The 26,675-nt window shown below is 43.2% G+C and overlaps 2 protein-coding genes across 3 annotated transcripts; one reads left to right on the top strand and one right to left on the bottom strand.

The window, feature by feature from the left end:
- Positions 1–1,826: 1,826 nt before the first annotated feature.
- Positions 1,827–5,172, bottom strand: mrps11 (mitochondrial ribosomal protein S11). The gene is made up of 6 exons (XM_069690332.1): positions 4,986–5,172; positions 4,723–4,809; positions 4,140–4,238; positions 3,505–3,634; positions 2,590–2,655; positions 1,827–2,002 (listed from the first exon to the last, which is right to left on the bottom strand). The coding sequence occupies exons 1-6, from the start codon at positions 5,072–5,074 to the stop codon at positions 1,895–1,897; spliced, it is 579 nt and encodes a 192-aa protein (XP_069546433.1). The 5' UTR covers positions 5,075–5,172; the 3' UTR covers positions 1,827–1,894.
- Positions 5,173–5,662: 490 nt separating this feature from the next.
- mrpl46 (mitochondrial ribosomal protein L46) lies at positions 5,663–11,211 on the top strand. 2 transcript variants are annotated; one of them, XM_069690328.1, is made up of 4 exons: positions 5,663–5,938; positions 7,002–7,200; positions 7,455–7,625; positions 10,187–11,211. In XM_069690328.1, the coding sequence occupies exons 1-4, from the start codon at positions 5,678–5,680 to the stop codon at positions 10,432–10,434; spliced, it is 879 nt and encodes a 292-aa protein (XP_069546429.1). In that variant the 5' UTR covers positions 5,663–5,677; the 3' UTR covers positions 10,435–11,211. The 2 variants fall into 2 exon arrangements, with proteins under 2 accessions (XP_069546429.1, XP_069546430.1); XM_069690329.1 differs by having other exon boundaries at positions 5,670–5,938; positions 10,190–11,211.
- Positions 11,212–26,675: the final 15,464 nt, after the last annotated feature.

Genomic DNA, 26,675 nt, shown 5'->3' on the forward strand with positions numbered 1-26,675 from the left:
GCAACTGAAAGCCGAATCCACCCAGCCAATCACACGACACCTTACAGACGGCCTCACAGAAGGTGCACAGGAATGTACAAGAAGATGACTCCGAGTGATGGTACATTTTCTATTAGGGCTGTCGGAGTCTAATTTCCTATAATACTGCGCTACGCGGCCACGGATGGCTTCACTCAGTTTTATTTACAGCAATTAAAAATGTTGAGTGATTTAAGTTTGGTTGCTGGTAAATGTGTCATAACTGTTTAATGTGTTCATAACTTTTTCTGGAGTATTTGTGGGTAGAAAACTACAGATGGGTCCTTTTTAAATATTTGCTCGGTTTAATTACGAGATGCATTTATCATGTTTTTCCGAAATCCTCTTGAACTCAGGAGCAGCAGCAGGTTCATTTATTTGCCGGCTGTCTGAAGCACTTTGACCTCCGAGCGGTAAACGGACCGACTTTTCAGTTGGGATGTTGCCGCTGCGTTGACATAAGAAAAAAATATAAAAACCTCATCAGCTCTTCAGACACGTTTTCTCCTGATTTTTGCCAACATCTCGGGCTCGTGCGACGCACCACGCGAGGACGGATGCATAAAAAGTTTAGTGTACAGATGGCGTGAATGAGTTCCTGTGCGGTCGACTCTTGGCAGGAGCCGGTCCCGACAGCAGGACGATTAAAGTGCAGTTCTGTTCCACGTCTGACAACACGGCTGCTGCGCCGAGGCTCGAGCTGCAGCAGGGACTCAGATGTTGGTCGTAAAGGGCTGACTTTCTTCACGTGTTTAATGTTTGTAAAAAAAACACAAAAACAAGTCATTATATTAAACGGAGCATTTGCGTGAGAGAGACAGCAGTGAATCATTTGGAGTCTGGATTCAGTCTGTTTCTGTGCTGTCGTACCAAACTAGTGACAAATGTTTGAGGTTGAACAAGAATGAAACGCATTTTAAATGTATTATTTTATACAAATTATGTTCAGTCTTGGTACAATCGGCACTATATAAATGTGCCCCATTTGATTGTACAGTTCAAGCTTCGATAACGGTTTAACTAAAAGCTTTGGATTCTGTGTGTGAGGACTGAAAACATAATCACACGACCGGTTAGTCGCTGCAGCGGCTGGAACTTATTGTTCTGAACTGTCCGCTGAGTATTTGTGGTGAAAAGGAAAGTGGTCGCAAACATTGGCAGCCTGCTGCTGCCTAAAACATTCTTACAGGGTCACGTGGTTTCTACGCAAGTCTGAAATTCCCTGTGTCAAAAAAGTAAAAAAATAAAACCCGGAGGGTCAAAATTTAACATTCAGAAAGTTAGAGAATGTAAAACGAGAGATCAGCCGGTGCTGAAACCGACTAAATGAGGTGGGTAATGGTTTGGTGTACGCAGTGCCTCGTTTCCATTTGAACACGTGTCCTACTGGACTGATCTGTAACCTCCACGTTTCTCTGCAGCTTCACGCTCGTGTAAATGACACCGTTTCAAATAGATGTTTGGCTGTCGTGCTGAAATGTAAAAACAAAATATGAATAAAACTTTGCTCATAGGAGGGGGTTGACTTTGCTTCACGTGTTCACTCCAGGTATTTCCTGCGTTGGAGACCAGGATGAAGGCGGTCCGATCGCCGTGGCGACGCACCGCGTGCAGCTCTTTCTGTGGGAAGCCATGGAGCTGCTGCGTCTGCTGATGAGCATCGGGACGCCTGCAGTCACGCTCGAGGTCTGTTCGTGCGTCAGCGGTGACAGCGGAGGACCGACACCTGTTCTCCGCTCACCGATAACCCCGTCTGCAGTTATTTCCCGAAACCGCATTACGTCAGAGGCAACTCGGAGACGGGAAAGTTACACGACGAAACACTTTATTAGCATATTACAACACAACGGCTTCGTCCTGTCGCAGCGGTGCGCCATCACGTCCTCCTGGCTTTGCGTGGGCGGCATCCGTTGTGTGGCACGGGGGTGTTGTCGGTGATCGACACCACCTCCAGGCCTCCCATCGTCAAGCCTTTGATCGCAGACTGCACGACAGACAAAAACACGTTCATTCGTTAAAGAAGCTCATGAGGACGGACCACGACGTCTGCAGCTCCTTAAATGATCCTCATTATGAAAAGTCTGAAATGAACTGGAGGGCTGTTTCTCCACACGGTGACGGGTTTACTGGTGCTGGACGCCCACTCGGAGGAATACAGAACAAGCCGAGTGGACCGCTTTCATAGGCCTGACTTACTGGAATATAAAACCAATTTAGCAAATGAAACATCAAGAAAAGGAAAACTGTGATGTCATCAATATTCAGGCATTTAAAATAGAGCTCAAAAACTCAGGTGATTTATTACTAAATAATCTTTGCTAAATTCATTTATTGAGCCAAAGTAAGAATTCATTAGTCCCTAATTTACAAATGTGCTGTTTTAATCCGACTTGCATCTTTGTTAATGGAATGTTTTTGGATTTTAGACACGATGACAACATGAGGTGCATCTTTTAGTAGCTACAAAAAGAAAAGATAAACGTATTAAAAAATAAACTCTGGTTGTAACAGCGACAACATCAAAGATTTGAAAAGGTTGAATAATATCAATACTTCACACCAACTACTCACCAGACGTCCGGGACCGAGACCTTTGACCATAACACGAACAAACGTGACTCCCTTCGCTGTGGCTTTCTGTTCAGGACACACGATATTAAAGTTTACATCAGCAGAGTCCAACAGAGTCGTCCAACACAGTCCACCTTTTAACCAGTGACATGCCGGGCCGATCTGTCACTCTTCACAGTAACACACTGTATTTTGAAGTTTTTGAAGTGCTTCAGCTGACATGACACTCAGTCCAATTAATGTTCCTCCTTCTCAGGACACTTTAGAAAAATTGTGACGGGTCTTTTACATCGTGATCATTTCTCAGCCAAGCAGTAAATTAAAGAGAAAACAAGCCGCAGATTCCGAGATAATGAAAATAACAACCGTATTTAATTTGTCCGTAGTGAATAAAAAAAAGAATTGACAAAGACTTCATTTTCCAGCTTTCAGCAACAAACAAAACGGGTTTCGATGTTGTTACCACCTTCACATGTTCAGCTGCAGTAAAAACTACAACATCTGAAAGCAGATCAGAGGTGAGAATCGTCTGTCCTGTAAACAACACTGTGGAAGCAACATTGCTAAAACTTCATTTCTCTACCGTGTTTACTGCAAAGTAAAAAGCTGTGCGACCTCAAATCTGTCGGCCAGCAGCTTTTATAAATCGGACCGACACGAAGGCCAAATGAGCTTTTTAATGCTGACCGCTCCGCTCGGTCAAAGTCCTTCGAGAAGGCAAAATATTTACAACAAACATTTCATTTTCTTGAATGAAGTGCTGGAGAAGCAGCAGACGCTGCAGAGACTTGCGTAATTTGAACTTAATTGCAACAAACATTCAGCAGAGATAATGAAGTGGCGGCCCGAATGCTTGGAGACGCTGTCCAATTCTGATGAGTCCTCCGGTAATCGGCGCTGTTGTAGAAAACTCACGGCGGCAGCGGAGATGCCGGCGGTCTGAGCGGCGATGGGCGTCGACTTCTTGATGTTCTTGAAACCCTCTGTGCCGCAGGACGTCCTCACCAGAGACTGTCCCTCGCTGTCTGTTAGCTGGATGTGTGTGCTGGAGCCGGACAGGACAGTTTACCGGGTCACTCTCAACACCGTCACAGTCGGGCCAAATTACACAGTGTGGTGAAACGAAGAAGCTCAGTGAGGTGTTGTCCAACTTTACACCTAAAAAAAACTTCATCGGGCAAATTTCTGAATTTGAAAAGACGTTAATGTGGCTTTTATCTGCAGCTAATTATGTTTCCATGGTTACAAATCATGGCAGGAAAGACATTTCACAGTCTGTCCTCCGTCTGATTACCTTTGTAATTTTAACAGGCTGAATCTGCTCTCAGGTTTAATAAAACCACAACATTATGGCACGCGTGTCTGATATTATACCAAGAACAGGAGAAATCAGTCATTACGAGGAGATTGATTGGATCTTGAACATATTTTAAGAAGACATTTTTCTCAAAAGACATTGAGGAATAAAAGGTAACTGAGAAACACTGACACGTTTGATGTCGTCAGAAAAAGATGTTAACAGCCAGATGTTGGAGTTTGTTTCCACTTACTTGTTGTATGTGGCTTTAATGTGAAGGATCGGCAGCTCCTCAAACTTCTTCCCAGCCCACTTCAGTGGACTGTCCTGACCGGGCAGCGGAGGGAAGTGGCTGAAGGATTCACATTTAACATGGAGACCTCAGTAATTATAATACTGCAGTTAGTTGTGCTTCTTTACATTGAACAAACTGTACAGAGTTAAAGGGAACCACGAGAGAAAAGAGGAGAGAAGATGGAGGAGGAGAGACGGAGGAGATGGAGGAGAAACGGAGGAGAGACAGGAGAGACGGAGGAGAGACGGGAGGAGAGATGGAGCACAGACAGGAGAGACGGAGGAGAGACAGGGGAGACGGAGGACAGACAGGAGAGGTGGAGGACAGACGGAGGAGAGACAGGAGAGACGGAGGACAGACGGAGGAGAGACAGGAGAGACGGAGGAGAGACGGGAGGAGAGATGGAGCACAGACAGGAGAGACGGAGGAGAGACAGGGGAGACGGAGACGGAGGACAGACAGGAGGAGAGACAGGAGAGGTGGAGGACAGACGGAGGAGAGACAGGAGAGGTGGAGGACAGACGGAGGAGAGATGTCCAACCTGAAGTCTTTCCTGGAGTCTGCCGCGGACTCCTGATGTCCGACAGCGCTGCTACATACCGTCCGCTGCAGCCCGCTGCGTCCACATCTGTAAACACACTACGTCATCAGCACCGGTCGACCGTCTACCAGCAGGACGGTAGTTCTTAGTTTGAGCGTGACGTCATGCGTACACTGAGACGCACGCGACAACAAACTTGACGTCATCAGAACTAGCCGTTGGCTAACGAGCATGCTGGTGACGCGCAGCCTTAAAACACTTACAGAGAGGCTCCGTTGTTGCTCAGGGAGGCAGTCAGCTGTCTGCACGTGGTGCTCACTGAGTTCACGAACACACAGCCGAGTTTAAACATCTCTAACGAGAACACGTCCGCCGTCACACGGTGAACAACTTAACACGTAACAAACGTGACATTGAAGATGCTGCTGACCCAGACCAGACCAGTATTATTTTGAGGGGTGGTATGACCATTTACACGCTATTACTGCGAAACCATATACAAGTACCACGTGTGAAATAGATAAGAAACGTGACGTTTTAAGTATTACAAGTTATTTTCATTTACGTTGTGCGTATAGTGATATATATATATATATATATATGTTTTTCTTTAAGTACATTAACGTTGTCCCCCCCCCCCCCCCGTTTAGACAGAATAGACTGTTCGTTTTTCTGCACAGAATTGTGGGTAAACGTCAGTGAATGTTGCCTTCACGTGATGTAAAAACCCTCGAAAGTGTGACAACTCCGTATTGAACGCTGTCTTGAGGCCCTCGAGTAATAACTAATCTACTTCCTGCTCTATAGAAATGAACAGAGAATATTTTATGTAAAGCACTAGAGGCAAGGTTTATGTTTTGCGTCGTAGTATCGCCAAATGAACGACACTGAAAACCTCACCAGCTTATTTTCATGAGCGGTTTCCAGCGTGACGATTTTCTTGCGCGCACGTTGAATGCAGCAGACAAAGATGGCTGTGCCCTGTAGAAGGACCGCGAGTCGGCCTCTCCTCCAGATTTTGTCATGTTTTAGCGGGACGACGTCCCGGCAGTTTTCCCGCACATGTGTTTGTCGGGCGGCTCGGCAGACCCAGATTGTGACGGAGAGAGTCCGGTCTCCGTGGACGCTGATGGCGGCGGTGTGTCTGCAGAGGCTGCCGGTGATCTCGGCGGACTGCAGCCCGGTGGAGCAGCGGGTCGAGCAGATGATGCACCAGGTGAGTGGGGGGGGGGGGGGGGAACATATATAAACATATATAAACATATATATATAAACATATATATATATATATAAACATATATGACGATATATAAACATAAATATATATAAACATATATAATGTAAATATATGTAATGATATATAAACATATATGTAAATATATGTAAACATATATAAAGATATATATATATAAACATATATATATATAAACATGTAAAGATATATATATGTAAATCTATGTAAAGATATATAAACATATATATGTAAATATATGTAAACATAAATAAACTTATATAAAGATATGTAAATATATGTAAACATAAATAAACTTATATAAATATATATAAACATATGTAAAGATATGTAAAGATATATAAACATATAGATATATAAACATATATAAATATATATATAAACATATATAAAGATATGTAAATATATATAAAGATATGCCTTATTATATTTAGAGGAAAAATGTAACTCATTTTGGTGATCCACAGAAATGTGTGAGCTTCAAAAGTTTGTTCAAAGATCTCACGTCAGGTTCATCGATGATGATAAATATCTGAAGATTTTGAACATTTAGAGTCATCAGTGGTTTATTAGACTCGTGGTCTGAGATGTATAAGGTCTCCTTGATTCATCTCTCAAGATTTAAACTATATTAATATTGAAGCATTTAAACTTGATTTAATCGGTAAGTCTCATTATGAAAAGATTTATTTTTCATAAAACGGAAATACATTCATTAAAACACAATCAGAAATCAATTATTTATTTATTATTCGCAATAAGTAAGAAATGAATCAAAACAATGTGATGATGATTACTGCTCCTGTCAAAACAGTTCTATTGTCCGATGAAATAAAGTATTGTTGAAATGCTTTCTGTACTTGTGACATCAGTTCTAGTCAAATGTTCGTCCTGGTTTCGGGGAGAAAAGAGAATAAGGAGTTTCTGTCGGCCACGTTACTCTTATTATAATCACAAAACCCACATGCAGCAATTTCCAGATTGAAAGCTGTCCTGGAGTCTGAGAGCCGCTCTGGACTCGTTTCAGATGGAGCTGGAGAAAAGCCTGCTGTCGGACCACGAGCTGCGTCTGCTGGAGGACGCGGACAGGATGAGCCGCAAGCAGGCACACGACTACGAAGAGGACGAAGAGGACGCCGGCGAGCAGGAGATCATGTTGGCGCAGGACATGGAGGACACCTGGGAGCTGAAGCTGAAGCGCTTCCAGCCGGCGGCGAGGGTCAGAGGTCAGCTGAGAAGGAGCGAACCGAAATATACACGATATGAAAATGTACTCGAGCGTTAGTCTGGATTTAAATGAAATGATCAGTGAAGGACGTTTTCTCCAGAACTCTAAATTTGCTCTTTACGTTCTGCAATATGTCAAAAGTTTAGTGTAAATCTGACAGACACAGAAGCAGCTGACGGTCTCATCCCTCATCTCTTGTCTTTCGTCTCCTGTCTCCCGTCTCCTGTCTTTCGTCTCTTGTCTCCCGTACAGCCGACGTCGATCAGACCTTGACGTCGTCGGAGCGCTGCCTGGCCGACTCGCTGGTGCTTTTGTCCGAGCAGCAGGTGTGCGGAGGGAAGTTGTGGCTGCTGCCTCAGACTCGGTGGCAGGAGGGAGAGACGCTGCGACAGACGGCCGAGAGAGCGCTCGCCTCCCTCCCAGGTAACACGACTTCATGAGTCTCCTACAGAGCTGCAGTTCATTAAACTAATTTAGTGTTTTAATAGTATTTTAAGGCCAAGAGACATAAACTCTCTCTGCCGTGCTGCCAGCGTTGTCGTCTCCTTCACAACTAACCACTGATGCGTTTGTTGATTTATCTGCCGGTTATTTTCTCATTCAACTGATTGTTTTGTCTGTGAGATGCCAGTAATATGGCAAAACCTTTCCTGAGATGATGTGTGCAAATGGTTTGAATTCAGTTTACTATCATTACGGTGAAGAAAAACATCATATTTCCACATTTAGAAAGTTGGACACAGCCGATGATGTTAAAGAACAACTAAAAAAAAAAACTGAAATAGATTCCAGTCACTTTTCTGTCTGTTCATTAATCTATTATGTTTTAAATGTCATAGTTATATTTATAAATTTCAAATTGCTCCTGTTCAGTATTCATAGTGGAGGCTTTAACAAAAGCATCACATTGATGTGTAAAGAAACCGATTTTTCTAAATGCAGTTTATGAATGTTAAAGATAGCTGTATCATAAAGACAGTAGCCAACGCAAACCCTAATATTAAGTGTATTTAACTAAACAGAGAGCTTCTATCAACATCCACATACGCTATAACTTATTCTTACATTATCTCTAGAATGTAAACACTGATCAGAGAATCACCTCTAAGAGTCAGGACTTCAACTCCGTGTTCAGGCAGAGAGACTTTGCAGTTATGAAGTTGGATGTGTTACATGTGATCGATTCTTGTAAACAGAAATTCACAGTTGCTCGGATATTTGATGCTTCACGGTGGATAACACTTTATTTTCATCTTTACTGCCTTTAAATTCAGTTTGTGTTCAATTCTAACATCTGTCTTTACGGTATAACAGTAAAGTTATACAGTGCAGTGCTGCGATTTGCAGTTTTGCCTGGTGGTGGCAGTAGTGATGTTTTACTGTTACAGTGAACCCTGACACAGTGAAACAGAGGTGTGGTTATTGGGTGTGTTGTCATAGTAACATGGCGGCGCTGCCGCTGGTTACAGGTTCAGTGCAGAGCAGCATCTTTTGATATTCATAGTACTCTTTGTGCCATTAATGAAACGGTTAAAAGCAGAGCATGAGAGAGACCGAGACATTCAGAGGGCAGAGCGTCCAACGTACATGTGACCATCAGTCCCTCGCTACACAGGAAACAGCTGTGGCAGCTGGAGATGGTAGACGTGGCAGTCTGACATGATGTTACAGTGTTTGGACATAAATCATATTGATTCTGAATCAAACACACCATAAAATCTGCATGTCTGTTGATTATTGTCGACCACAAAAGCAGATAAGAGACTATAACAGCTGGACGGGTGTGGGACATGTCTACTTCCTGCCGCGCATGAACGTACATGCAAGTGCTCAAGACTACAAGTGTGGGTTTTGAGACGGGTTTATGCAGCCGGAGAGGGAAAAAAAACCAATTGCTGCTGTTTGTAAATCATTTTTTATCGACTCTGGACTTCTCGTATGAAGGATTTTGGCAGCTCGATAAGAAAATGTTGTTAAAGGAGATTTAACTGAGTAGAACACATTTGAATAAATCTTAAACCCACCAGTCAGGACAGGTTTTGAGGTATTATTCATATTCTAAGTATCAACTTGTTTCAGGTTGTATTATTGTCAACATGCTTCATCTCACTGTATCTATGTCCTCATCTCTGTTTTTTATTAAGGCCCAGTGTGGTCAAGGATCATTCAAGTTTGGTGGGATTTTATCCAAAATAACAGTGCGGTGCTTAAGGTATTCGTCTGTATTATCCACAACAAGAGGGTGACGCACACTCTTCAACCACCAACACAACGTCCTGCCACACACAGCAGTCATGTTCCAGCCTCCGAGCTGTCGTCTCCACTCAGACCTCCACTGAGAAGGGAGACGCTGAGGATTAGGCTCCATCTTACTGACTGGAGATAATGAGCAGATGATTGGAAGAGAGTTACGGGTCAGAGGTCAAAGCTGCACATTTTTCCAGCGAGCCACATTCCAGATATTCACTGTAAAGCTGCCAGACTCTTTGAATGCAGCTTAAATAAAACAGAAACGACTGACTTTGTTAAAGCATTTCACGACGTTGCTCATGAACTAATAACTCCATCAATCGCTTCCCATTAAGACTTTTCCACTTGACGTTAACGTGGAGGGTTTTATTCACAGTGTGCGACAGAAGCAGGAGCTGATCCATCTTTGATGTACCAAGACTCGGAGGGAGTTGAATCTCCAACACGGCCGCGTCGGTGACTCACTCTGCATGTCGCGCCAACTGGGATTTACATGACATGAGATGAGATTAAAAAGTTTGTTGTTGTCGCAGCAGAGAACGAGAAACAGACCTCGAGGGTGACACAACAGTTTAATTAGAGCAGTCAGATGCTAATGATCCAGAGGAATGCACCACAAGGCAGCTGCAGCATCAGGAAGTGATGGACGCTGCATTCAAGTTCAGAACATCTGAACTTTGTCTTGCCTTTCGTCTCCACCTGCGTGAACTCACAGCTTGTTCTCTTACTTGCAGCAGCTGCTTTCAAGGCGACTTTCCTTGGCAACGCCCCCTGCGGAGTCTACAAGTACAAACTGCCCAAAGCCGCTTGGACCGACAGCTCAGTGGGAACCAAGGTGTTCTTCTTCAAAGCCGTTGTGTCGCACGGCGCCGCCCCCGCAGCCCCGGACGCCTCCCATCTGTGGCTGAAAAAAAGCGAACTGCAAAAGTACCTGAAACCAGCGTACATGATGAAGGTGGAGCGCTTCATCATCGGCCTGTGAAACTCAGACCGGGGACGCGGACTTACAGAAGAGTCTTTATGAGGCCCAAGAAGTTACCTCTGTCGTCTTCTACCATAAAATGTCCTGTCTTTCAGTAAAATGTATGTTTCATTATATAAATACAGTTTTTCCACGTGTCTTAAACCCAAACCTCCGATCTGACCTGTATCTAACATGACAAAGGAATGAACATCAGTGAGCGTAAAACACAATTAATGGTGTTAAGAATGATTAACGTATGAACAAAAAAAAACTTCCTAAAAAAATATGATTTGTTGCTAGTTAGAAACTCTTAATGTCACATATCCAAAATGTAAAACATTTTGAACGTAAAAAATATATTGGGCCAAGTAAAATTGGCATTTCAGATATCTACAAATACACACATGAGAGATAGAAAATCAATAATAAAAACATTATTTTGACTGCAAAAAAAAAAAAATTGCAGATATTTTCAAATACAATTTGGATATCTTTCATGTTGACTCAGAAATACTGTAAAGTTTATATCCTAAATACAATCAATGGAGCCTTTCTGTTAAATTGGCACCAGATGTACCTTTCAGCAGATATCTGAAAGGACATTTCTGTCTGTGTATTTTCTTAATATTTAGAACTACGTTATATATTTTTGGGATCCTTTTTTCATTTTGGATATTTGACAAAGATAATTAAGACTAGTAACAACTGACTTGTGATTATGTTAAAAGGGAGTTTTGTACAACAAAGTTACAGAATAAAGTTCAAAAAATAAAATTGTGGATGTGTGAAACCGAAGGCCCAACTCGCATGAATAACAAAAGTGATGTTGTTTGTCCTGACGTTGTGAACATTTGAAATGTTCACCAGCTTTCTGCAACACGGTACATACCCACTCTTTAAGTATTACATGTCCAAAACAGCCTGCCGTGGGGCTGGTGGCCAGGACACCGGCGACCGCATATCTCCCTCCTGCTGCGACTGTCTGCAGGGCGCAGAGCGCGTTCAACCTTCGGACTCCTGCCATTTAAGCTCGGCGAGTTTATTTAAAGGATGGTATTTACGCAGGCTGGAGCGGTGGCCGTGAAACTTGATAATACTTCGCGTGGTCATGACATACGGTCATTCCCATCAGTGTGGATTCAAACACGCCTGAAGCTCGACGTTGGTCTCTTATTTCAAAATATTCGCGGCGCTGAGTGAAGTGTGTCTGATCTCCTCGTAGCTCACAGTGAGACTCCAGGCTGCCGTCGGACAGGTTCGCTCTCTGAGGGACTGATTTGTTAAAGGTTGGCGTGTGTGAAATCACCCGCCAAAAAAATGTCCAAACAGATGTACTAACGAGGTGCAGTGAGGACTGCGTCTTTCAAATGTGCAATTTAACACACGTTGTCCATATTGCGCGTTTGCCTGCGTGCATATGTACTATTGGGCTTTTCTACTCCAACGTGTAAAATACTGGGAGGGAACATGCAAATACATACATCTATCTCCCGCAATGATATTTACTAAACCTGAAAGGAGAAATAGGAGAAATGATTGTTGTGTATTTTAGTACGACTGAAAATAAAACCCGTATTAATCAGGTGCGCAAAAGTGGAGAATTCTCTGCTCTTGGCTGCTCCTGTTGTGGTGAGAAGGAGACGAGGGAAACTAAAGAATGCGTAGAGGACATAGTTTTACTCCAGCTTAAACATTTCTCAGATGTCAGAGGCAAAACCAGCGAGGAGAAACAGGACCCTCCCCCCCCCACACCCCCCTCTTGGCTCTTGGCCAATCACAGGCGGCTGGCTGTCCCACCCTGTTCACTGTCATAGGTACAGGGATGACTGACAGGTCTCACAACTTACCTAAATACAGCAACAACAAGAATGAACACGATAACCTAACATGTCACCCAGGCCGTTATAATATTTAGACATATCGTTTGTCCAGCGATGACATTTCTGAATTATTGAATGAACTGAATGATGATTGACAGCCAACAACAAGGAGGAGCCACGTAATACCAGACATTATAAAACGTATTACGACTCATATATTCCACCCTGTCCCGTTATTCAGGTGTGCTGCCAGGTCCTCAATGTGTCCCGCAGAATTCACGGGTACATAATGTCCCCGAGCAGTCGCGAGACACTGAATGAAAAGTCCCCCGCACATCAGAAAGATGTGGAGCTGCTGACCGGTGTTTGTTAGAGGATCTCATCCACCATCCCTCCTCTTTTATTTGCCGACGTTTTATTATCAAGTCGGGGTTTTTTTTCTTCACCTTTTTGTTTTTCCCACGGCTTTGACTTCCTTGTGGATAATCTCCTAAAAAGCGTTTTGTTCTTGTTATTTTTATATTTCTTAATTTCAATGGGGTCAGAACTCCTGTTTTCCATTGCTGGAATCACTTTAACACACCAAACACCTCATTTAAATACAGCTATATGCACCTGATTTCAATGACGCAATTACTCTTAGTAACTCACCCGCAAAACGGGTGTAAAATATGTCAGATCCAAGGCAAACTTTTGGAAAAAACACACCATTTAGTACCCTTTATTTGAGATCTTAGTAAATCAGGCCCTGAGTCTGTAAATGTACTTCCACCAAGGAGGTCATGTTTTCAGTGCAGTTTGTTTGTCTGTTTGTCAGCAGGATTACAGAAAAACTACCGAAGGGTGTAACACGGGCCAAGGAAGAACCAAGCGGCAACCAACAGTGAAGTCGTTGGTTTGTGAACGGCCGTTATGAAGCCTCAAGTTTGGATTTTGGCCGTGGCGTCATGCACACCTTGAATGACAGGCACACAGAGACCGCCAGTAAAGAGACAGACAGGGCCTGTAAAAACAGAATAGATTTTGTGACAGACCACCGACCCAATGAAGCAGGACCGGGAGACAGTGGTTTGAAAAGGGAGAACTGCTATAATTGAAACATCACCACAGTTGTAAATATATCCTGATATATAGTATATGGTGGTTTCCGTTACACGCTTGTATATCATAGAAGACTGGACTATTGGCCTTGGTGGAGGTCCGTCCTCTCCGAGTTTCCCTTCACTTTTTATGTTCTCCTCAGCTTTTTATCAGCCGTAGTGACATGTAGTAATGTGTACCTGCATTTTAGGGCCAAACAACAAGAGAGCCTGAGTTGCATTTTTGCAGTTTCATTCCAAAAGAAGTCAGATAGTTTATCTTTTTGATCCTGTTTAATTGAATTAACTTAGATTTTAGATACAAAATATGGAAGTGTGCTGCTGCTGATTCCTAACTGCATTGGGAGACCTCGGGATACAATGCATATGATGGGTAGCCTTAATCATGACGAGATGTGCACGAAGATGTGACGCAGCCGTGACGTGACGCCCCAAGAGGCCTGCTGCAGGCTGACTCGTGCTGCGTTCGATTCAACTTTGAGGAGTAAACATCCCAAATTCTGAGCACAAAGCACTCGACAGGACACGACCCCGGATGTTAGCAATCGACCGGGAGCCTATGAATGTTTGCAACGTCAGCAGAGGCTGATTTGATGCATCAACGTACCGGAAGATGATAAATAAGTGATACGCCAAACACAAAATGCCATACATATTTCAGATACGACCATTTCTAGTAAAGCCTCCGCAATGCTGCAGTATCGAGTGATGTCAGAGAATCTGCTTCTCAATAAATTTGGGTTGATGAAAGACGTGGGCAGAAGGAGGTCAGATATGTTCGACCTCTCGGGCTGAATAAAAGGCAGCATCCGTGCTTGATTGAGAATGTTTTATATATTGCAGTCCAACAGTCTGCACAGAGTCACATTTAGATTCTGCTAAAAGTTGCTTGAGTTGAGTTTAAGATCTTTCTCTTGGTCATGATCAGCTATCATTGACATTGGATGTTTCCATCATTATCTTAAACATTGATAACATTCTGATAGCATTGGAAGCCGAGCTGTCTCGGCCTGCAGGCTTGTGCTGGAGCTGTTGATCCTCAACAGCAGCCTGGTCCTCACTGTCCAACAGTAGATGGCAGTGTTTGCACACCATCCACAGACAGGCTCTGTGAGAAGCAGTGTGACTAGGCCTGTGTAGTGACCTCAGAGGGGGACTGCAGAGAGTTTTTCTGATCGGCTTGGCTTCCTCTTACACATACAGAAAATATCCATCAAATCAGGCTAATGTTCCCGTGGAACAGGAACAGTAATTTGTCTTAGGTAAGAGCCTTCTGATGTCCGCGACCCGTTCTCTGCCTGGAATCAACCTGTTCTTTCTTTTTGCGTGCGCAATAACAGGGAATTATTAATGTTGGAGACATTGACATAACATTTTTCCATCTTTACTTTCGGGGTTTGTTGAAAGCCAGCGGCCCGAGCTGTTTGTGAGATTGGTTGAGTGCAATGCAGCCGGTCTCTGTCAGTGGAGATGTGAGATGCGAAGGTTAGGGCGAGCTAACAACAGCAATTTCTAACGGTTCGGACAATTTGGTTTGTACACAGAAACAGACCATACTGTTCTGACTCGCTGACAATAGCCAACTGCTGCTCTCCGCGGAGTTGTGATACCTGATGTCAAATCAAGGTAATCACAGGTACAAAAAGAGTCACAGTTGCTGCTTTCATCTCCAGAGGGAGTCTGATGAAAGCATCTTTAGCCCGTTTGTAGTGAACGGGATGTGGACTTTAGAGAAACCGGCTGTAGCTCCAAAGGTTGTCAGCCTGATGGAGCCGTGAGTGACCGAATGAGTCTTTACGCTCTGTGGAAAAACCAATGTCAAGGTGCCCTTGAGTGAAGTGCTGAACCTCCAACTGTCCAACAACAGAAGACGAGTTATTGGGCCGCTAATGGCGGGATTGAACTCTCTGAATCCAAACTAGATCAAGATTAAAGGGCCACGCCACCAATTTTATCCATCACACTTAATGTAATGTACTATCCACGTGGAGGTGCTACAAAGCTTCTGGAAACAGTTGTGTCATTACTTCAGTGGCTTTGAGTGAGCATTATCAAATCTCTGAAAACTACCCATGAAAGGTGTCCTCCAGTTGCATTACAGGAAGTGTAGGACTATAAGTCAGGATATTTCCTGCTCTCTGCTCCTTCGATTTTGATCATTCCTTTTCACATCTGTCTCTTGTGAGCACCCCACCTTTAGAGTCCATGAAAGGGGCATGCCGCAGATTTCAAACTACTGCATATGTCTTCCATTTTTTTTTTTTGTAATTTGGATCCACGGAGCCCAACTTAATAACCCAGATGATATCATCAGAGGTTACTTGAAAACCCCCTCCAGAGCCACAGAGGACATTATACAGCTGTTTCTTTTGAAATTGGTCTTTGGTTTCCACTTTATATGATGACACGTAAGTGTAGACAGATGCCAAAACATCTGGACAGGTAGAAGCAGGCAGAGGTAGCAGATCACGGCTTCACTCCGGTAAAGACGTCTTCCTGCCAGAGGCTGGCCCACAGTCTACCTCTTCATCCAATTAGATGGCAGGATGGCACAGAAATAAAAAATATCAAAGGAAAGGTCTTGCAGTTTTTTGGCCAGTGGAAAAGGGTAAAAGAGACACGACAAATGCCGAGGATGAGGAGCGCCTCTCGGATGTGGCTGTTTTTTAACCCCCCGCCACAGCGTTGGAAACACTTCCACTCAGAGCTTAGGATGTCGCTGCTGCCGCTTCTCTGTCACTTTCACACTGGCCTCATTCTCGCTGGGGATTTCAAACTGATTTTGAAGCAGCCACTGAATTTTTTAACCTTATTCTTGTGGACCTTTGAAGTTCAATGCACAGACCGAGGCGGTGCCGGGCTGAGGGGCTCAGCTCCATCGGGGCGACCCGTTCTAATAATAGTGCACTCGGTTGTGGCACTGTCAAGCACTATCGGAGATAAAAGCCTACAGCTAATAATATGCTGTATCTCCTCTTCAGTGACACCCGTGGTGAATCGGAGGCAACTCTGCTTAAATATTGCACAACAGTTCTTATGTTCTTTCACAGGTCTCGTGAAAAAACTTGTGCGCAGATAAAATGTTATATGGCAGCAGTTTGGCAGGGCAGCAAAAATGGGCTCGGAGCAAAAGAGCACACAGTCAAACTTCTCCACTCCGACTTGTCAGTGTCATCTGAAGTTATAAACAACGCCTGGCTGTGGAAGACAGCAACCATCTGTAGGGGAAAAAGGGGGCAGCTCCGGAGTCAACCTGACTTAGTGAGAATAAAGGAAAGCTCCAAATCTCACACAGAAAACCCCCGACTGTATTTACACTGCAGCTTTTTTTTTTTTTTTTTAACTTTATGCAAATCTCTTCTGAGTGAGTGGGATGTAAGCAGGCCACTCATTCACAGCAGCTTACCAAAACATTTGATAAAGAAGCGTATTAAGACTCACTATGTAACTCACAAGAAAGGCACAGAAACATGAAGGTAAAGGAGTGCGACTCTGGATCCCGACTGAGCCGGACCACCTTAAGCGCCTTAACCACCGCCCTCCTTAGTTCCCCTCTCCCAGCATGCACTTCTACCAGCACTGCACTGTATTTCTTACCCCTTAATCATTCAGTGACAGTCAGCTAAGCACGCACACTTTCAGCCCCATCCTGCTTTGCGTTTCTGCAGCTGTACACTCTGAAGCAGATGTCTGCTTACTTTTTTTTCCTTTTTGTCAACCACTATTAAAGCGCATTCACACACAGCGCTCCTCCTGCAGCCTTAGCACCGCAGCCGGTTAGTGCAAACAATGTGTACAGTGACATAAATATAATTAAACGTACAGATATACAGGAAACTACTCCAGTGCAGCCAGCAGACACCACACTGTGAACAATGTTTTTTTTTTTTTTTTTTACCACAAACAAGCACGGCATTTATCTACAGAAATCGGAATAAAAATCTACCAGGCGGCAAGAAAAATGACCTGATCACATTTCTTGAAGACAGCATAAAACTGTGGCCACCGCAAAACAATGTGACCTTAAACCTTGCAATAAAACATAAATGTAAGCAATACAATTTCAGAATGTCCACAGAAATGTGCTGGAAAATAAATCTTTTAGGAATCAAAACCCTTTAAAAACTTCATATTACATTATATGAGTTTATTGATCACATAAAATATTCCAATCCAAGTTGAAACAAATTCATTTCTTTAGCAATACGAGATTAAATGTTTTTTGGGGGGGCTGTGTGGGTGTGGCTTGATCACTTGATCGACAGCGATTATTGAATACTGATTGGCACAGAGAAATACATGATGACATCACCTTATGCTCAGTCTCACGGCCAGTAGAAAAAATCAAAAGCTGTTCTAGTTTTGTCATATCATTACTTATAATAAGCTTATTTAAAACTATGTATGTATGTGGCCTGTAATCAGGACTAGAGACAAGTCTTTGACAACCTTGATAAAAAGCAGGAATATCTGAAGAAAGGCGTTTCACCAAAATGACACAGACTTTCATGAATTGCAACTGCGGCTCTGCATGGAGTAAAATGCAACAAATGCAGTACCTGCTGCATCGCTGAGGGTTCTCCAAGAGCCGGGGCGGCAGACTGGATGAGGAGGAGGAGGTGGAAGAAGAGCTGTTGCATGGTGTGATGGCTGGGATCTGTGAGTGAGTGGGAGGTTTTGTGTGCGCCATCTGAACCTTTAGTCTACCATCCATCACGCCGCAGACACCAACAGGGCCAGGCAAACAGACATAAACAAAAACATGTATTTTGCAATAAGCAACCCATTGCTCTCACCTGGGTCTATCCTGTCACAGAGGTGTGATTTCTCTCCGTCCGCTGGCTGGGAAAACATCTTCATCTCCAGTCGTACGCAGACGGTCAAAGCAGAGTTAATTTTTCTGGGTGGAAAATGTGTGGCGTCGATTGGCGGGAAATGTTTGAGGCTGGTCACGAGTATTTAAATAAAGCCCTGAAGCCCTGTCTGCTTTGTTATTCTTTGTAAATTATATCTCATTTAATATACTTTAGAATAGCATTTTCAGACATAACTAGTACCATTGTTAGATAGTGGATTACTGTATCTTGCTATGAAGAGGATGCAGTGTATAACATATTTTAAAATCAAACTCTGGCTCACAAACAGGAGAGAAAAGTTTATTTGAATTAGTCCAAATACTCTATGTTGGCTAATGTTATCAAACCTGGCTAGATGCTATGTAACTTGACATTTCAATAATGAGAGTTTATTTACAGTGGAAAACAATTTATTGAAGTAAGGACAGTTTGACTTATACATTTTGTTTTTGTTAGACTGCGACGATAAATAACAACAGAAGACATCTCAGGGCAATTTAGACAGGAACCCAAACACAGCTGGAAGGAAAAAAATGTCCTTTTAACAGAAATAAACCTCAGAGGTGAGCAGTCATCTGCCTCGACCGGTTCGGGAGAGCGGAGATCAGACATGACTGATTGGAACTCCGGTGGCAATTCCCAGGAAAACCAGATTTACCAGGTGGTGATGGGGAGGAGGAGGAGAGATGAGCATCAGGAGGTCTGAAAGGCAGAGCAACAGAATTATGATGATAATTGAAGAACAGGATGAGAAACTGATTGGCTCAAAAGCGTGGGCAGAGAAGTCATTGGCCAAATATGGTCACGACAAGACCAAGAATGAATGGTTTGACAGCGTGGGAAAGAGGAAGAGACCGCAAGATAACACAGGAGGATTCATTCACAGAGTTGGAATTAAACCATGGTGCAAATGTACAGATCTTCTACATTGACTTCATGTAGATCAGATCACTCATGAATGGGGTATTTTCCTGAACATATTTGTCAACCTATAAGGTGCACATTCTGTTCAAATGTCTAAGCATAAGAGATGGTGGATATGAGTGGGTTCACTGTGACACCGTGTCTTTAGCTGAAGAAATGCATTAATTCATCAAATCAAACATTTCACATTTCACTTCAGGCTGTTCCTGCTTTGTGCGAGTCCAACTCGAGTGAGTTTTGCATGTATTAGCAGGGAGCGAGAGATCGTGTGCGACGCTGTTGGGAAGGAACAGTTGGAGGTGGCAGACCCCCTCCTTCCCGGTCTCGTCTCTGCAGGAGGAAGCTTTACTCCTCCACACCTCTGTCTCTCCTCCCTTCTCGCCCTCCTCCTTCCCATCTCTCTATCCAAAGCTGTGTCTCCGTCAGTCATCAGCAAATGTTATTTCTTCTGCTTTGATTTTGATAAACCCTGCATATGTCATGTCATTTATCTTTTGGTGTATGTTTGTTCCTTTATACATTTGAACAACTGCTACATAGGATAGCTGAATTTGCGTAAAATGTTCTCGTCTTTTTCTTCCTTCTGTTATTTCTTCTTCCTCCTCCCCCTCCTCCTCCCTGTCTTCCTCATCCGATCATACTGTGTCTGGCAGGCAGACCTCCGGCCTGCGGGGCGAGCCCTCCTCTCCTCCTCCGACTCTCTGGATCTGCCACCTCCTTTCCCTGGGAGCTGTCAATCCAAAACAGACTGTTGAGTGGGTCTGGTGTGTTTTTGGGGTGGAGGCGGAGGATGGACGGATGACAAACAGGGCGTTTGTCAGAAAAAAAGTGAGTGTGAATGGACAGCAGGGGGTTTAAGGTCACATCCCGCTGTGCGTTAAGATGGCATCGTGGCGGGGCGGACGACCCCTGCGCTGACACCGACTTCCTCTATCACCATCACCTCCCTAACCCCCCCAAACCCCAACAGCACCCCTCCTCCCCCTCTTCTCCCAGGCTGCGGGGCCGTATGATTGGCTGCTGGGGTTAGCAGTTCACCACCAAACACCAGCTGGACGTGAGCGTCATCACACCTCCAGGTCACTGGTAGCATATGGAAGGAGGGCTGGAACAAGTTTACTGGTTCAGAGCTGTATAATAGCGCATTGAGAGGAGATGGAGGTGTTTGAGCGACTCGACAACTGTACAACAACACAATCAAATGAAGTCCAATCACATAAGTGGTCTTTAGAAAGTTTGAATATAAAAAATGAAACCTCTCACATATACTCTGACATGGACTGTGCCCATTGATTAGTGTGGATATTTAGTTGGCAGCGGCCTGTGGAGGGGCGAGTCCCCTTCCAAAGACCTTTCTGATGACGATCAATGGTCCCTGAGGGATTTCTCAACAGCTCAGCTTTGGCAGCAGCTCCCGTCCCCGAGTCCTCCGGGATCGGAGGGACAGCAGCTGTTGCGGCAGGACCAAACATCTGGCGGAGTAAAGGTAGGAAAGTCAAAGTCTTGTCCGGAAGGTTGTTAGGAGAGACGGTGGCACACAGGATCATGTAAGATGGAGCTGTTATTGTTAACAGAGACTGCAAACAGCACGGCACACTGCTCCCCAGACGGAGGACTCATCTGTATCTTTCCTTCAAAGTGCTGCTGAACATCTCTGCGATGATGAAAGACACAGCAGTTTTGATAGGAAGGCCTCGGGGACTATGTTAGACTGTGTTGCATAGTGCATGCATAGTGGCTGCCGATGTACAAGACCCATTTTTTAACTGCTTTGTCTGCTTTGTCTGCTGCACTTCAGCTGCTGCAGCTCAGCCTCTTTCCCAAGAGCAATCAAGAAGAACATTTTGTTTGCATTCACGTCTTTTAACCTTCACGAGCTGTCTGCGTCTTTGAGATGCCATCTGAGGCGAAAAGGTCACAGAACAGTCATCAGAGTCACGAGAAGAGAGGTGTGATTTGCTGTGAATGAGATGTGCGATGGCGATGAAAGAGGACTTTTATTATACACTTGATAGTTGAGAGAGATGCTGTCGCTGCTTGTGAGTCAGTCTTTGGAGGATTTTTGATTAGCATGAACGCTAATTCAATGTGTCCCTGTGATGTTTGCCAGGATCTCGCTGTTTCTCCAAATTACTGTAATTTTCCAAATCAAATGTATGTTTGTAGAGAGAAACCAAACGCACGAACAAACAAGAGTGCAGCACTGTGATGTGCGTAAAGAAGGGGGAAGCTCCTTTTGTGAGTTAGTATTTCAAGTTACATTGCTTCATTAATATCAACACCTGTGTTACACATGTTTGTGTGACTACTGGTGCTGTACTTTGTGATTTCACAATGGACCTGAGCAGAAAGCGCACACATTTGTGTCAAACTCAGGAAATATGCGCAGAGTCTGTTGGAATGCTTCAGAAAGTCAACAGCAATGAAGCAGTGAGCAGGGCGAGATGTTTCGAGGAACAGTCGCGTTTCAAGACGGGCATAACATCACTGTCCAAGACCAAAGGAAATTAATTAATAATTTTCTGTAATTATCATGTTTGGTTTTGTCATGTGGCTAAATTTGGTTAATATGTATCTTAATTTTCTTATATTCTGTCATAGTGGCAAAATAAGTTTTCTTCATTTAAAAAAACCCTACATCTAAAGATGTAGTGCATTGAACCCTCTTAGACTTGGTGTCAGTGTTTAATTTTTTTTGTTGCATGAATTTAAGTGAGCCTGGTACCTGACCCAGATTCCTTGCATGAATATGCAGGTCTGGACACACTCCCACTGGTCACTGATTGGTCCGCTCGTCAGAGTGACGCAGCAAACCAAAATGCAAACAGGATTTCCAGACTATTATCACAGAGAAAACGTAAGCAGTGAGCAGTAGGAGGGCGGAGCCAGGCTAGTGAATACCATGAAAATAGTTTAAATCAGAAGCCTTTGAAAACCCAATAAATAAAATAAATAAAGACAAAATCAATCAATCTTTAAATTGTAGTGGAAAACATTTAGTTTCTTCTTTACCTCCAGCTTTGTATCTGAACTGACTGAATCTTAAGTATCTTTATATCTATATCTTTTTATATTTATATATATATGTCATGTCAAGTCAGATTTATGTATATAGTACATTTAAATACAACAGAGGTTGACCAAGGTGCTGCACACAATCAAAAATAATTAAAATTAATCATATGAAGAAATAAGCAATAAAAACTAAATGCGTCTTGAACACGGGTATAGAGGTTGATGTGGAGGAGGATGCAGTCAGTATAGAACAACTGAGCTGCTGGGCAAAATACCTCAGTGACATGGGATATAGATATGCAAGGGCTGCTCCATTTAAGCACTTAGGCAAACAATAAAATTGTAAAATGAATCCTATTCTGTACAGGTAGCCAATGTCTCCAAGATAAAACATACTCACGCTGATGTGCGCCAGTCAGAAGCCTCGCTGGAGCGTTCTGCACCAACTGCAGTCGGGATATACCATTATAGATACAATATTTTAACAGCCACATAATCACAAAAACACCTATTTGAGATCCTGGAGGGACTGCAAAGTTAATTTCAGATCAGCAGAACTTTTACTGCTCCGAGGTAAAGCAAAACCTCATGCAAGACGTCTGCCAGCAAATAAATGGCAAAAGAAACCAACCAAAAAAAACAATCCACTCCAGGCATTTAGTCTGCTCTTTGATAATGATTTCAGATCCCGTTTGTGGTGACGTCGGTGTCTTTGTCGCTTTCACCCCATCACGGCCCGTGTATTATTATAACCAGTCGAAGCTCTTCCAGACAGTCTAATTTCATTTACCCGTGTCAGAGCTCCCCCCTCTTCACTCTGATGGAGAAGTTCCACTGGAGGTTGCTGAGCATACATTCCTAACAGAATCCCTTTTCAAATTAAATTTAAATGACCCCCTCAGCTCATAAGCAGAGGCTCTACTGACAACTTAATTCATAATTCAGTGCTGAGCCAGGGCCTTGAGGGCCATAATGACGGCCTAAATGGAAGAGAGATGCTACTAAATGGGCTGTTTGTTTGCACCCAAACCTCTTTACAGGTCACAAGTCCACAGCTCAGCACTGGTGGTGGTGAGGAGGAGGAGGAGGAGGAGGCGGAGGGACGAATCAATTTGGCTGACCGGCAGCTTTCATGTCTTGGGTCGCTGGTTGTGGCTGACCAAACTGAGGTTTGTGGAAGTTTTGGGTTGTTTTAAAGATCTCAACAAGGTCAACAGGTACAAGAATAATTGAAAGGGAGGGAAAGTTGCAGTCTGTCACGCAGCCTTCATCTTTCAACCTGCATCTGCTGAGAGGAAGAGGAGGGTGTTACTAGAAGAAGAGGACGTGGTGTAAAAGATCGTCCAAGAGAATACAGACACAGAGTGATATAAAAAATAGAGCAAGACGATTCTGTACCAAAATAGGACGAGCCGATAAACACAACATAGAGTTAAAAAAAGGAATCTCTGCAAAAATGAGAAAAGTTATTTTCTGACTTCCTGGCAGGTGTGTATTTAAATTGTATCACAGCTGTGTTTAGAAAATATATATTAATCTGCTATTAACCATAACGACGCTGCATTGTAAAACAGTACCTCTCTCTGAAACTAACCCAATCATCACTTAACAGTGGTTTTCTATGAGTGTGAATTAAAAAGGTCAGACTGCTCCTGTTGCGTGCAAACGAAGCGCAGCACAGTGATTGTTTGGAGCAGGTGGAGGCTTTAACGTTCGCGTGTCAGTATTCCAAGTTACGTCGTTTTATCAAAATCAGCACCGGAGTTACGAGCATTTTGGACGAGTCATGCCTCGTGTGTGCGGTGCGTCATCTAGACAAGAGACCTGACGCCTATTTATTCACACGTGCCCAGCAGAACTAGTCAGGGGAAAGATCTGTGATCACATGTGCACTATATAATCATAGTGTAGGCTCTAATTATATTATGGCAATGATTTACCAGGTGAACGGCAGCATTTTCAAGGTTAGATATCTTAACACATTACATTACATTACATTTAGCTGACGCTTTCATCCAAAGCGACTTACAATAAGTGCATTTCAACCATGAGGGTACAAAACCCAGAACAACAAGAATCAAGAAAATACAATTTCTTCAAGAAAGCCAAACTACAAAGTGCTATCAGTAAGTGTCATTTTAAGTTCTACTAAAGTTCTACTGTTAAAGGTAAAGTCTGAAGAGGTGTGTTTTTAGTTTACGGAGGAAGATGTACAGAGTTTCTGCTGTCCTGATGTTGGTGGGGAGCTCATTACACCATTTAGGAGCCAGGACAGCAAACAGACGTGATTTTGTAGAGTGTTTAGCTCGCAGCGAGGGAGCAACAAGCCGATTGGTAGAATAAGTTTTGATATAATTAACATAGACAGTGACCCATCTGTACACTGGATTTGTTTTTGTCTTTTAAGTTATTTATTTATTTCTGTACTTCCCCTAAATGTCCTGTTGCAGTCTGGGACATGGGCTGCTCCATTAATTATTAGAAAAAGTACAACAACAAGTTCCATGAACAACCTATAATTGGATTTCAGTTTGGCCAAAATGCTGCAACACAGTGACAAATAAGTAGTTTGCCTGGTGTTGACCGAGGAAACCTCAATTGTCTCACCGGCATTCAGATACAATATTCTAATCAAGTCTCTCCCTGAACCATTTCAACCTCCCACCTTGATTGTGACACTCAATTAAATATACAATACAGTATCCGATTCACTGAGCTCTGTACTATTTGATTATTTCCACGACAACCCCCATGTAGAGAAGCCGTGGGTCCAATAAGGTTCTAGATTTTACTTTTTAAAGCATGTGTTGCAACATGTATCAGTGAATCAAGTTTATTCACCAATGACCCAACAGATGAATTGACTCTGACTGACAGGGAAAAAAACTTTCTTTTCACGTTCACCTGAGGTCCGCTGTACTCTAACCTCACCTGCTTTCAGTTCCCCAATCGGCCCCAGCTGTTCTCACTTCCCAATCACCCGTCAGTATATATTGCCCTAGTTTTCATCCCCTCTTTGTCAGTTTGTCGTGTTAGTTTGTCTGCCGTGAGTCCTGTTTGTCTGCTGTGCCTGTTTTCCTCATGTCACCTGCAACAGCTCCCTGCCTTTTTCCTTCTTCGGATTTGAGTTTGTTTCTCAGGGAGTTCATTTGATCTCCACCTGGTTTGGTTAACTAAACCGTTAATGAAGTCTGTTCGATGAGGAGAAATTAGAGGAGAACCTGCAACAAGTACAGGTGTGTAAATATTGTTGTCAGGGAGTTTAGTTCATTACTGGCATGTCCTTGTTAGCAGCTTGATTCACTATTGTAAATGGAATAAAGTTGGACCCCTTTAAGATTTGTAAAACTGATTATTAAAAAGTAAAACTACAAGGTAACCTAATCAAATAAATAGTCATAAACAATGTTGTACATGTTTTTGTGAATTTTAAAGGTCCTCTAATAAATTATTTCCTTTTTTTTTTTTTTTTTGCAGACCTTTACCTTCATATATTTCAATTTCATAATTTAGGATTTGTGTGTCCAGCTTATGGTTAACACATCATTTAGCTGCGAAAGTGAACACAATAGCCTGGATGCTGAACTTCAGATTTAATCCCTCATATTTTCCCATTTTGTCTTTCTCAACACTGTAAAACAGAGAGAGGAAACTACAATAAAATCACACTCTGACAGCAAAAGTCCATGTGTGGTCTATGCATATGTCATTGATACTATGTGCGCTGGCACATATATAAGATTATCCAGTTTAAGATGTTTACACCTGATGGGCAGTTTTTATAAAGCCCCTGACATTCAAGGCAGGTGTCAACGGTGACTATAAAACATAAAGCAGAGAGCCTGCTCCATCTAACAACACCTGCGTTAAACAAAATGTCAGCCACTTCCATAGAGCCGGTGAAAACATGTGTTGACACCACATCACTTTGGCATTGTGCTGCAGTCTTTATCAAAGCACTCACAGTTGAGTCACAGAAAATGTGTCCCGAAATAGTCGGTGGTCGCAGAGTCTCTGAAGGTGGTACACAATGTTCGGTCTGTTTTATCGCCGTCCTGGACAGTCACTTTATTGAGCGTATTTAAAAGCACATAGTTTGGTAGCTGTAAAATATTGGTTAAGTGAGCTCAGGCACATCATATATTTCACAGACGACACCCTGAATACACTGGTGGCATCACAATGGGACCACCGAGGCTTTTGGGGAATGAGGACATCACAAGCTGGATCCTTTTTGCACACCAGCAAGCAAAGTCCGCTCTGAAACTTGTGATACAATGTAGCACGAAAAGACAACCTTTCACCAGGTATGTTTTTAAAACGGAAGTGATGGAGACTTCGTGATGCACAGTATTTATTAAGAATTGTTTTATTTCGGTGTCGAAAGATCTGCGATTGGAGGGATAGACGGGCAAATGGTTTGTCAGAGCACATACTTGTGGAACGGTTCTCCTGAGCTGAGTCACCAACGCTGAGACTTGAATGGACAAACCAGTACACGATGCCATCTCATGTGCTGTCACTGCAAAAGACCTCATGTCAAT

The sequence above is a fragment of the Brachyistius frenatus genome, unplaced genomic scaffold, assembly GCF_029030835.1.
Source record: "Brachyistius frenatus isolate BFR_SWC_R1_liver_20210118 unplaced genomic scaffold, ASM2903083v1 Contig_9, whole genome shotgun sequence".
NCBI classification, from domain to species: Eukaryota; Metazoa; Chordata; class Actinopteri; family Embiotocidae; genus Brachyistius; species Brachyistius frenatus.